We start from the raw sequence: 14175 nt of genomic DNA, 5'->3' as shown, positions 1-14175 counted from the left end.
AACAACATAGTAAGACCCTGTCTCTCAATTTAAAAAGGCTGAGACATGTGCCCCAGTGCTTGCATGTCACAGCGTTCAATCCCTGCTACAAACAAACCAACAAAACTGTTTCTCCTCTTTGGGTTTCTGCCTTAAGATTTCAGGGAAACGAAACCTCTTCTGATATATGTGTTATCATCCTAGACTTTGTAAAATGCACTTCTTTAGACAAGACTCCTTGAACCAGTGCTACAGTTAAATCACAACCAAGTACTGGACCAAATCTCTCTGAGACTTTGTCAACCACAGATCAGGTAACAGGACAAATGGGGAAGAGAAACAAAAAATCTGGGCTGTTCACTTGCTGTAATTTAAAATGCAAACACATCTCCCATAGGATGGGGATGAATTCAGGATTTGGACTTGTAGTAGGAAAGTTATTGAGAAATCCCTTCCCAGGGTGCGGCAGGATGGGACTGTTTTTTTTCCAAGGTTCTTTTGAATTCGTTGAGAGGAAAGATAGTCGTAAAGATTATTGTTCAGCATGCCAAAGTATGCTCTTCTTTGTGCTGCAGTGGAAAATATAGCTCTTCCCTAGCTTTCTTTTTACCTCCTGACCTACCTCAGTTTTCTCCCCACTAGGAAAATGTTCTGGTGACGGCTCATGGCCTCTGCGGACAGTTGTGTAGGAGGCACACTTCAGGCTAGTTTATTCAGGCAAGAGGTCAGTCCAGGGCCGTGGGCCAAAAATGCTGCGTGTCCCCTGTCTTGGAGACATGGAGCTACTTGAGACTAAGCTACCGTGAAGCATTAGTAAGTATTTCCCGCCCCCACACACTTGAGGAGCAAGACTCCCTAGAGATTTCTGTGTCTCCTCCCTCACAGCTGGATTTTCACAGAGACTAGACACTCAGCCATATTGGCTGTGATTGTGAGTAGCCAAACCCACTTGCAGCCTGCCTTTGGATCCTGTAATGAGTAACAACAGGAACAGTAAAGCAGTATCTGGGAACAGGAATGCCCCCACCCAGGTGTGCCCCTGCACAATTGGTGGTGTCTTACCACCCCTGAGCAGATGTGCCTCTGAGCAGCTGAAGAGTGAGGAACAGCCCTGGGTGCTCTGTACCTCTGATGGTAAAGATACAGAGTCAGGCCTGATCTCAAAGCACTTGATCACTCATCACATGTAGCTCTTCTCAAGTTCTAATCCATATTGGTGTTTTGGCATATTTTTGGTCTGTTGAATGTTAAGGAGCCTCTATTTCTCAGTATATGGCTTTGGTAGTGGAAACTAGATTTAGAAAGTGTTTTCAAGCATTTTAAGTCATAGGAAACTTTATTAGAGATTAGTCAAGATAAGAAACACACAAATCTGCATTCGCTTGAAAATGGGTTGTGGGTTGTTCTCAGAATTCACTGCCCTGTCCTTTCCTGTATTCCACTTCAACTGTTTGGTATCTTTGTTCCAAGAAACTCAGAGCACCTGTCATACCATATCTTAAAAGAAAGAAACTATAAAGAAATTAAAAAGACTTGTTTACATCAGAGCTGAGTTTATTGTATGAATAGTTTCTTTTTTTCTTCTCTTTGCACATTTTTTATTGGTGCATTGTACCCAATGATGGGATTTGTTGTTACATATGCACACAATATAACAATATAATTTGACCAAAATCATATATGGGAGTAATTTCTTGATGGTTCTTAATCAGGACTCTTTTTGCTTTTGCAAAATTTCCTGCTATATTTTTGGCTCCATACTGAGTGGTAAATAAATTTTGGACAATTTCATTGTAAACTGTTCTCATAAGAAAGTGCCTTCAGTCTCATTTTAAAGAGAACAGAGCTCCTTAGATCAGTCACAGCTTTTCTCAGCAGTCATCTAAGATGCTGTGTAAGTCAGTTTCGGTTGTCACCTGAGTGGCATTGAGAGCGATCAGCTCTGCCGATATGCCAGCTGCGTGGGCTTAACAGTGACACCTTTTCATGGGGCTCTAAGGTTCTATTTGGGGTTGTGTCTGCAATATTCATAACAGTTCCTTTTTTTGTTTTGTTTTGTTTGCTTTATAAGTCAAATGTTGTGCTAAAGATTTCCTTTTATGCTTTCTTTCTAGCTGCTTAGTTGCTGGTGTGTTCCTTTATTTTTCCTAAATTTACAGTAGCTGTCAGTCTTGTGCTGAGTTCTCCTCTCAGTAGGCTGAATTGTGCAATTCTTGCTTGGCCCAGTTTAGGGCAGGCATCCTTCCCAGAACCCAGTTGGCTTCTCAAAGGTTAAACACTTTTGGCAAAAATAGCAAGTCATGACCGAAGAAACTCATAAAAACTGAAAGCCTCAAGAACACAGGGAAAAAGAATTGTTTCTTACAGTGAACCACAATGGATACAGTGGACCCATCTTTTAAAAGTTTGTTTCTCTACTCAAATATTCCTGAGTATGATCATTTTTATAATTTCTCTTTGCTTCAAATAAAACCACCATTTTAATGCTTTTTATGATCCTTGATGCCTCTTGGCTGTAGTGAGGGTAGAAACTGTAATAGCTATTTCTTAGTTATTTTAGCCTGATCATTACCCTGAGTCACAATCTAAGCACATTTATGGAACTCAGCTTTGAAAAGAAAAAAGAAAACAACAACAACAACAACAAAACTTTCTTAACAAATAATAAAAATCAAGACTGTGTATATAGTGTAATTGATTGGATAGAATTTAGGAATTCATTTTTTGTTTCTTAATTCTCCACTTATAGAGAAAAATGAATGTGTGACAATACATCTTGTCTATTATCTCTATAATCTTTAAAATGCATTTTGGTTTGTGGCTTCTTGAAATGCTTGTTAATAGATTGGGCTTTTCCAAGTAGCCCAAAGTGTTTTTCTAGCAAATCACTAAAGATCTATGTTTTGAGATGATATCTGATTTTTGTAAATTTTAATATTTACGTAAAGAGCTTAATCTTTCAAGGTCTCACCTGTCATATGTTTCACTGCTAGAGTTCCTATGTAATGCCTGCAACTGCTTTTTTTCATATAATCACCGGTCTTGATTTCTATGTTTTGGAGTTCCATATTTGTTTCTTTTAGTTGAGACATCATCTCTCTCTAGTCTGCCTAACCTCTTCTATCTATTTCAAGAATGTGACTGGCAGCTTATCAGTTCTCCAGCTCAGCAATGACTTTGCTCCGACTTGTTGAAGGTTAACATATACTACCAATTCTTTGTTAAAGCTGAAATTCACAACAATCTTTAGAAAGGAAAAGGAACATGAATTAAGGCTAAAAGCGTGTAGATGATAAAGAAAAAAAATCAGTAGGAAGTTTGGGATTCATAACTGATCTTTCTCCAAGATATTACCCAAGGTTAGAAATGACCACCAACCTAGGATCAAGTGCCTGGTTGCTGATCCTGGCTCTGCTACTTACTGCCTGTGTTGCCTTTATAAAATCTCCCATCTTTTCTGTAGGTCAGTCTCTGCATTGATAAAGAAGAGATAATACTGCTTGGTGTGGTGGCAACGCCTGTACTCCAAGGGGGCACTGGAGACTTAGGCAGGAGGTAGTCAAGTTCAAAGCCAGTCTCAACAACTTAGCAAGGTGCCGCAGTCCAGCTGCAGCAAAATAACCGGGGGGTGACGAGCAACTTGTGTACATTGATACAGCTGGAGTGGGAGCCGTTTATTGTAGGACAGGAGGGGTATATATACATTCCACACACCTTATCTTAATTAACATAAACTAGATACAGCAGTCAACCAATAAGAAATCTTCACACTTAATGGCTCACTGGCGCCACCTCACAAACCACTTCCCCTGGCAAAATGCCAGGCGCCATCCTGACTTGTTTACAGACTCTAACAGCAAGGCACTCAGTAACTTAGCAAGATCTTGTCTCAAAATAAAATAACACTCATTTCAAAGAACAGGAAACTTGAGTGGCCAGAAACAGACATGGAAAGATGTTGCATAGTCAATGCATTAATAAACAAAGAAATGCAACGTGAAACTACCATGAGATGCCATTTCATACTCAACAAATGGCATATATTAAAGTGTGATGGTTTCAAGGACTGTGGAGTAATAAGCAATCTGAGACTTGGTGAGAGTAAATTCTGGAGCAATCACTTTGGGAACAAATTTGATATTACCCAATAAGATTAAACATGCAATACTGTGAACCAATAATTCTGCTAGTTATTTAGCAAATATATTATAGGATACTTGCATAATTTGTTTTAAAAAGCAATGTTTGAAACAGCAAGAACATGGAAAACAGTCACAATATTTATAATAATAAAACAGACAAATCAATTGATGAATATTAATTCAATAAGGTTCTGTACACCTAGAAAATGAATGATCCACAGCTACATGAATCAGCATGGGTCAGTCCCAACCAGATGACATTCAGCAAAATTTGCTGCTTCAAGGAATTTATAAAATTTGATTTCTATTTTGATACATTGTATAGAAATGTATATTATAACCCTTTATCTATTTTGATAGATTGTGTAGAAATGTATATTATAACCCTTTATTTCTAAGGTCGAGTGGGACATTCTTTCCCCTTTAAATGGATAGATCCTTTACATATAGTTCTCTTTATGGTGTGTTTTATGATTACTATATGGACTCTACATGCTCAATAACTATTACTAGTGTTTTAAGAATATGCAGTTGAAGGTTTTTCAATGTCAAGTGAATGTTTATACATTCACTCTCTCAGTCTTGTAATTTAAGCATACTATAGTGAAAAAGAAAGTTAATGTCTCAAGGGAATATTGTTGGAATCAGTTCATAGGAGTATTTGTGTGAAGACACATTGAATAGAACTGGCATGCTGCTCAACACTATTTTCTTAATAATTATAAAGTAGTTCTTTATAACATTTCAAATATTTTACAAACCATGATGGAAAATATAATCCTGGAAAAGCTCAACTGAACAGAGAAAGAGCTAACAGATATTGACGTGAAATATTTATAGAAAGAATGTAGTCAGAGGGAAACCACCAACCTTCACTAGAAACCTAGAACTTTGCAAATCAATGAACTTTAGCATCATGTTAGTAGATTTCAGGGTTCTTCTGAAATGAATGGATACTGACAGAAACCAGCACTGGGGAAAGATGGAGAGACCCAGAGACTCTCACGACTCTGCAATCTTTTTAACTGCATGGACCATCATATAGGAGAGTGGGTGGGGCACCAAGAAGAATGAAAGGAAAGATCAGTGTGTTCTTTTAGCATTTAATTTCACAAGCACCTCTGGAGTTTCCCTTCATTGTTGTCTCTTGAATCTCTCCTTTTTGCCATTTAACATATAGAGTAGGACTACTTTTCCTTTTTTTTTTTCCCCTTCCACCCTCTGAATTCTCAACAGAGGCACAGGCTGCACAGAAACTGAGGATGTTCAAGGAGTGGGGTACCTATGATGGATGGCTAGGAGCAGGCCTATGGAGGTGGAAACTGCCACAAGTGCTTCAATAATGGCTTTCCTTACCTAAAACACATATAGCAGTGATGCTGAAGGGATTCCACCATCTCCATATAGAAGCTGGGGACATTACAGAGAGAGCAGCATGCTTCCCAATTATGGCAGAACTACTAAAGCAACGAGGTGGTTTGTTGTTGACTTTGTTTCTTTCCTTTATTCTTTGGTTTTCACACAGTTTTCTGAAACTCCATCAAAGCCACACAATTTTAATGCCAGTTTCAGAAACACAAAGGGCTTGTGAGAGTGTGATGAAGGTAGGGTGGTTGTATTTTGTTGCTGTTGTAGGACATGGGGTCCCCATATTTAGAGTCACATTGTCCAAAATATAAAAGCAAATAACAAAATATCTACAAAATACACTGGAAATAATCCTGGAAAAAATTCACAAATGTTTCTGATATTGGACAAATGTCTTAACCATTGGTCTTAATTGATTTTATTATCTGTGTTAAAAGGCCTCCAGAAATAGAAATTTCCTTCACTTTCTCCTCCCAATTGCTCCAAAACATGAAAGAAAGAAATTTTAGAATATACTATGGTAAACTTATTGGACTGAGTTTTGTTTTATTTCTCACTTTCGTCAGTTTATGAAATTTGGTAAACATTGTTGTTCAGAGAGGCATCAGGAAATACTAGATTCGCAAAGTATTTTGCCACCCAGTGAGGTGGGAAAGAAAAGTTACTATGTCATTATTCACACATATGCATCCCTTTGTTAGAAATAGGCAGAACTATTTCAGTAACAATGATTGGACCCAACTAGAGACTCTCAATATTTTTTTTCAAATTCATTTGTAATTTAAAAAAAAAAAAATCTGAAGTTGTGTCTTGAGTCTGTTGGAAAGTAAAACATGTTAATCCAGGCTAATAGATTCTGATTTAATGATTAAATTATTATTTAATAACACAACCAATATTTATTTTTTCCCTTTTTTTTTTGGTACTAGGGATTTAATTCAGGGGTGCTTCACCACCTACTGAGCCACATTCCCAGATCCCCCCTCCTTTGTTTTAAATTTTGGGACAGGGTCTCGCTAAGTTGCTTAGGGCCTTACTAAGTTTCTGAGGCTGGTCTCAAACTTGCAAACCTCCTGCCTCAGCTCCCAAATTTCTGGAATTATGGGCATGTGCCACTATGAACAGCTTCTCTTCTAATTTTGAAGCATGTACGTGGAGCAGTTGAAGGAAACTTCTACTTAGTGTCTTGGCACTGTTTCAGTCCAGTATTCTGTGGACAGCGGGGAAGAAGTATAGAGAAGTGGTAGGTAGGACCAAGAGCCATTGCACTATGTGCCATGGTAATAACACAATGACACACACATATGCACAACTCCAAGGTTTTTGTTATTGCTGTTTTTTGTTTTGTTTTGTTTTGTTTTACTAATTAGAATCTACATCTAAAGACCTCTCATTTGGAATTTAGGTTCTAGCCCCTGTATGAGCTTCCAGATCACAAGAAATGTCAAGGGCCACATGTCATTTGGGTCTATAACTTTGATGGATTCTTGTTCAGTCTATTCATGACATGTCTATTTTGTGTTCCTTCTTTTTCTCCACTATGTGGTCTCCTCATGACTGGAAATGAAGATTGCTGTGTCCACTGTATCCTGGCATGCTTGTTCTGTGAATTCCTGACCCTCTGCAACATTGTCCTGGGACAAGCTTCATGTGGCATCTGCACCTCGGAAGCCTGCTGCTGCTGCTGTGGCGATGAAATGGGGGAGGACTGTAACTGCCCTTGCGACATGGATTGTGGCATCATGGACGCCTGTTGCGAATCCTCGGACTGTTTGGAAATCTGTATGGAATGCTGTGGAATTTGTTTTCCTTCATAAATATTTATCTTTTGTTTGTGTTAAAACTGGAGAACTTTTTTAAACTTTTCTTTGGAAGGGGGAAGGAAAACACATGGTAAGATTCTCATAAAACAGCTCAGTGCTTACACTGTTAACTCCATATTTTAAATATTCTTTGAAAGGCCTTTTCTCTCACCAAATCCACACGGTTTAATATGTGAAATTTTAACTACTTTAACTAGTTTTTGAAAATTCTTAATGTTTCAATAACAGAGGGACAGTTTGAGAAACAAACACACATACACACACACATACACACACACACACACACACACACACCCCTTAAATGTCTCCTTGTTTTTGTCAATTTCTCTGTTTTTTCCCAACCATTCTAGGGATAATACTTTTACAGTGCCTGTTTAAACTGGACCACTTATTTTTAATGTTTATCCTTTAGAGGTTAAAAGTAAGCATCTTTACTTTATAGTAAACTTTGGGAGAGACACCTGCACAATACCTGGGACCTAGTGGTGACTTACATGCTCAGCTTCCCCGGCCTCACTCGTTCCTTAGATGTCCAGCGCTGGCTGTGGCTGCTGTCCTCTGGTCCTCACAGGGTGGATGTTATTCCACTCTTGTCCACAGCAGTGTGCAGTATAGCAAAGGAAAAAGACCTGTAAGAAATGAGCCATACCATAAGGTGTACTGAAGAGGTGATTGTGAAAGAGAACCTGCAAAAGACCATAGGAATAAACAGAAAAGAACTACCCAAAGATTGAGCAAGGCTTTAAAGAGGATGTGGAATTTGAGGACGCCTCTGTCGATGAGTGATTCTTCTGCTACTTGAATGAGTTATTTTGATTGAGGACAAAGTTTTAGGTGGACAGTCTGAACTGTGTGTGTCCTTAATCAATTAAAAGAAAACAAAATGCTGTTAGCACTTTCTACTTAGTTGTAGGGATATAGCTTTTTTTAAACTATAAAATTTAAATGAACTAAAAGTATGCATTTTCTTACCCATAATTTAAATGTTATGATAAAATTCTGATAAAAACAATACCTTATTAAAATAGCAGTGTTTTACAAAAAAGAAACCCTTGAACTAATTTCATTTAAGTTAGAAGATTTTTTTAATACTAAAATCTCAACCTGTGACATTGATTTATTCAAAGGTTTTCTTTTGAGAGCCTTATGTCTTTTGGTTGTGGGGGGTGGGTTCTCTTTCCATTTATTTCTTAACCAGTTTTATAGTTCACAGTTCATTTTAGATGCCAAACCATTCTTTCTAATGTGAGAGGAACCTGAACACACACTACTGTGACCAAATTTCAGGATTTATGGAAGGTTATAAGGATCTCTATGTGTAAAGAAACAAAGACCCATTGTGCAATTATTGGCCAGGAGGAGTCTGAGCAGCTCAGATGAGAGGGAGAGTGAATTTTCACACTATGTGCTTTCCTATGTGCTTGATCTGCCCAAAATTTGTAGTTGAGTTTAATTCAATATAATTCCTTGTGGATATTTTGGAAAGTGTACTTTGGGATTAACAGTTACCGTCAGTACTTCTGACTGAGCATCACATTGATAGTAACCACAAGAGCATATTTTTAGGAAGCTTTCAGCAAACCTAGGACTTTTATAAGAGAGTTTTTAACCTGAAGCTCAGAAATGTCACCTATGGTTTTCCTTTGAGATGAAACCTAATTTCTAATTATGTTATTATTAAAGGGCTTAAAAATGCATTAGCAAACTCTTCTTTTTAGTGCCATTTACACACACATGCAAACACAAACCTTTTACATTTGGGGGGTTTAAATATAATTCTTAAATAGCTATCTTCTTCTTCCTCTTCTAAAGAATGTCTCACATTTGTTACATCAAATATAATCAGAATCGGAATATTTACGTATACCCAAATTAACTTAGGCTTATATATTAGGATGTAAGAATAGCATCTGTTTGTAAATATATAACGCCTCTTAATGATCTGGAATTGTTTGAACATTTGATTTTTATGTAGCAAAATTTTTCAAACAAGTGGTTTGAATCTGCTACTTAACTATGTCCTGCTACTATTTGTGATGGAATATTAGCAAATTTCAAATAATGTTTCTCTGTAACAGAGAACATGAATGGATACCAGAATTTTATTTTCCTAACTATGTGTGTAGTACTTTTCCTCAGTTCTCTATGCCAAGCATTCATTCCATAAATTATCTTATACAATTAAAATTAAAAAAACATAAAAAGAATAGCAGGAAAATGTGAAAATAGTTTCAATATATTTTAGAATTTCCGTATGTAAAATGTTTTGTTTAATTGTATGACTATCATGACTAAGTCCTATATTTTATAGTTATAGATTGGTTTCTTTTTAAGTGTGAAAACTTAATCTTTTTAAACTGGACCTGTACTATCCTGAATATAATATTTTAAAATTAAAAAATGACTTCTTTATTGTTCTATAGAATACTTTCATATCTAATTAATGTATTAATTGGTTTATATTTGAATGAATTCAATTATAATTTAAGCCTGAAGCTTCTCTTTATCTTGTTACATCCCTTTCAGAAGATTGCCTCATCTCCTTATGTAAATCATTCATGATTCATGCCCATAAATGAGCCATGGAAGATAGAGAACATTTTATATTGCAAGTCATAGTTAGATATATAATATCAAAATAGTGGTCTTTTCAAAATTCACATCAAAAACAAAATTTGTACTTTTTTAGTAGATTAATATCATTTATTTACTTTGGGAATTATATCTCAACCTATAAAATTAAGGATTTTTTAATAGATGCTGAGATTGAAGAGCAAACTAAAGATACTCAATAGATTTATGGAATTGCATATAAGATTTATGAATTTCACATAAAAATATGCCATCAAAAGTATTTTCATTTAAGATATTTTAGTGGAACAATTTTTAAAAATGTTTTAGAGTTAGTATTTAACTAAGACAAGATAGTATAACCATTTAGGAGAAGGATTTTTATTTAGCACAGTAATACATTTTATTTTTGTATTCTTATAGCATATCAGCTTTATGCATCTTCCTTACCTGAGAAGTTAGTGTTTTCTGAGCAGTTCAAGGAGTAACTAAGGCAACCTTATGTAATAACTTTCTATTCTTCATCCATATAAACACTATCACTGCCCTAGATTATGATGTTATAAACATTAAATGTCACTGCGTAACATAACTGTGATTCAAGTCCAGTGACTCTGTATTTTGCCTTCTTGAATGCAAGTTAAATGCTTAGGTTTACCCATCTCCCTAATGAACAGTTCATTAATTGATAGGATTATTTTTCAAATTATTTAAAACCTCTATGGTCCATCCATTCACTTGTGATTTGGAGGCTATATAGTGATTACATAATGCATCTTATCTGAGAGGCAAAATAAAATTTCAACCAATACTGTAATGCCCATTTTCTCTTCTATTTACACCAATGCAGTAGAACATACCATTGTGTTTTAAACACTGGTTCATCTTTCCATAGGGTTTATTGCACAATTACTGTTTGTGTTTTCCATCAAGCCTTGGGTGTTTCAAGGAAGGTCTTTCATCAATCTTCTCTGTGTGTCCCTATAAGCAATAAATTTACAGTGTTTTCTCTTCTTGGTTCACTAGTAGGCCCCTCAAGGAAGTCACATAACCCTCGGGAAATTTCAATCCAAGATAGAACTTTGCAAACTCCCCTCACCACCACCTGCCAGCCAGAAACTGTTTAGCTCCAACAGTGAACTACTGCTGTTCCCTTAGTTAAGATTACATTCAGAAGTTTTGTTTAAGATGGATTGGGTCCTGGAGAGGGCATAACTTTGTGATGTAGCCCTGATTTGGGGGGTGGGGAGCAAGGGGGCAGTTTGCAAAAACTGTCATGGGTAACTAAGTCCACCATATATTTTTTCCATTGCAAAATTCCCAAAGAACACTGATTGCTGTCTTTACTTTAAAAGACTGATTCAAAATGTGATCAGATTTTAAGGAAGGTAATAGGCAATCAGGAGATGAAAAGTATTATAAGCAAAGCTATTGCTAAGCCCCACCAGGAAAGTAGTTTCCATTCACGCTGAAATCTGCACCACCCTATTTTCCATCCAGCTGGGACAGAGCATGACATTTTCCACTAGGGCCATGAGTATAGCTCTGAAGCAGCCAGATGTCAATATAAGTACTTTCCTGCCTTCACATTGAACTGTGACTAGTAGTTCTGGTTCTATTGTTTGTTTGTCCGTTATTTATACCTTAGATCCTTCACCTCATCCCTCTTAGGGCTTGCTAAAAAAGAGTCATTAATTTAGTTGTGAGGTGACTGTGAAGAAATCACTTTAGGAAACTGTCTTTTGACACATTGCCAACATGGGGTATAGATATATGTGTTAAAGACAAAGAATAGCTCTACAATTAGGTGCTCACTTGCAGGCAGGTCTTTTTGTGAGGTTTAGTTGAAAACGTAATTATTAAGAAAGTGGTGCAAAGCAAATTCAAACAAATTCCAAGTCTAGCTTGAAAAACTGAAAAGGTTCTTAAGTTCTGTCTGATGCATAAAGGGGTAGAAGCAAAGGAATTACATTCCAAAGCCAAGAAAGAGGGTGTACAAAAGCAGCTGATCCACTTGACATAGTTCATAGCCTTTTGCAAAGGAATAAAAGCCTGTTGAGCAGGGAACCAAAAGATCTCATTATAGGATGAAGCCAAGCCATATTAAAGCTTGTGCACTAGTAACTATGTCTAAAAACAGCCTGCTGTTTTATATTGAACCAATACATTTCTTAACTTGGTAGGTTGCAGCGTAAAGATGTACAGAGCCTGTCTGCTGGATGCTATGCCAATTACAGATGTGGCAGAGTGGTGTCAAACACCTACAAACAGTTAGTATCGCAAGCAATCTTAGAGTGAAACAAAAGAAGTTTTGAAATGTCACCTCAAAACCTAGAGAGCACAGTTCATCATGTGTGTCTGACTCTTAAAGTTTTGAAATTGCCTTTATTATATAATTTAGTTTGGACATTTTATGATCCCTTAATCAGAATGCACCTTTCTTTTAAGAACATGAATAGTGCCTGAGAGATAAGGAGAGTATCTTTTAAAAGTAACACCTTCAGATGACAAGGTATCTCTGATCAGCTCTGCAGAAACTGTTTTATTGGTGCTAGAGTGAAGGAAGAGTGAAATATTAAAGAATACATATTAGACTTTGTTAGATCATCAGAAAGAATAATTGGACATATTTACACAATTACATTTTAGTAAACTATTATGCCCGCTTAACTATAATACATATTCTGATAAAAGTACATTAAATTGCAATCCAAAAGCAATTTAGCCTCTGAGGACATTATTTTTTTATCTAATTATTCACAAATTAATGAATAAAATTAAATTCCAATCACTGAAGAAAATGAAGGAATGGTGAGAATCGTAACTACAGATTAGTTAAAGCAAAGATATGCAATGCATAACAGAATTAAAGCATTTCTTTTATTCAAACTCGGTGCTTAAAAAAGAACAAATCCATCATCTTGAAATTTGACTTGTAGCTTGACATTAAAAATAATATGAGTAGAATTTTCAGTGGGGTAAGCACAAAACTAGTTCAAGTTGTGTCACTCTCAATTACTGTACTCAGGTGGTATACCCATTAAAATTCCCACTTGTGGGTTCCGCTCGCTATGCAAATGGGGTCATTACCTGGAGAATTTAATTGGTTATGACACTGGGAGTAGGACTTTTCCTTTCAAAATAAACCTACTTACACACATTTTCACTAGAAATTTGATTGTTATATATACTTTGGTTTGTTTTGCTCTATAAATATTTACTAAAATTAGCCTGCCTTACTTATTTACCTCCTACGAATAATTCAAAATAGATCCAAATGACTTTGGTTTGGTTTTATTTGTCTATAATACTAGTTGGAATGAATATTTAAAAAAAAACACATTGCTCATCACAACATTATTAAAAATGTTTGTACCTTTTAAACCTCCCATTGCGTGTTGATATGTATCCATGAAGGTTTTTATCATTTAATTATAACATCTCTCTCATAATAATTCTAAATACTTAATTTGAGATTTTCTTCTTTTTCTCCCAGATTGTCACTTCAAAAAACATGCAGTTAAAGAGTTAACATGCCCTAATAGGTGGATTAATATACATAAGCACACGTACCTCGCCTGCACATGCACACACACACACATACCCACACTCACTATTGCTGAGGTGCCATCTCTAACACTTGCAAGGCCTTTATACATACTAATAGCACAGAGTGGTTTGTTAACTGTTAGTTAACAACACACTGGTATAAAGGTTCATGGCTTTGTATACCTACCACATAATTTCAATGATTGTGGAAATTTCAACAGGAGAAATCTAGTTACTTAGGAAGAATATTGATAAAAGGCCTGAATTTTCAATGAATCCTGAAATTACAGTGTGGTTTAGTTGATATAATAATAAAATGAGCATCCAGGAATTTAGTTCCTAGACACTGTTTCTAATCGCAGTTCCCTTAGTGAACTTGAAGTAGGAACAGGGTTGCTATATAAGTATTAATGGGATAATCTCAGGAAAGTACTAACAGTTCCTTCCAAGAGGGAGGATATATAGTCTAGATTTTTATTATACCAGGTTGTATAAAAGCCTCGATTTCATCACTAGTTTACTAGGTCTAAAGAGAATATTTTTTCTTTAATATAAGAATATTCTAAAATCAGAGAAAAAATATTCCAAGGATATAGAAGAGGAAATGCTACAAATTCATAGCGGGACCATTGGGCAGGATTTTTAACATCTGTAACTATGGGAAATTTCCCATAGAATATCAAATATGGATCCTAGTCTCTGACATTCATTTTTCTATGAGATTTCTAATTGTGCCCGGAGGA

General features: G+C 36.1%; 1 protein-coding gene across 3 annotated transcripts in view; it reads left to right on the top strand.

Annotated features, from left to right (window-relative positions):
- The window catches only part of Mdfic (MyoD family inhibitor domain containing), an 88544-nt gene extending 76588 nt beyond the window's left edge, over positions 1–11956 (top strand). For all 3 annotated transcript variants that reach the window (XM_040291583.2, XM_013361522.4, XM_005332288.4), the window contains exon 5: positions 7059–11956. In XM_040291583.2, the coding sequence (XP_040147517.1) occupies positions 7059–7306 (248 nt within the window). In that variant the 3' untranslated portion in view covers positions 7307–11956. The remainder of the gene's footprint in view (positions 1–7058) is intronic.
- The last annotated feature ends 2219 nt before the right edge of the window (positions 11957–14175 follow it).

The sequence above is a fragment of the Ictidomys tridecemlineatus genome, chromosome 2 (assembly GCF_052094955.1).
Source record: "Ictidomys tridecemlineatus isolate mIctTri1 chromosome 2, mIctTri1.hap1, whole genome shotgun sequence".
NCBI classification, from domain to species: Eukaryota; Metazoa; Chordata; class Mammalia; order Rodentia; family Sciuridae; genus Ictidomys; species Ictidomys tridecemlineatus.
The sequence above is the reverse complement of the archived record's forward strand: the minus strand, read 5'-3'. Positions and strand labels throughout refer to the sequence as shown.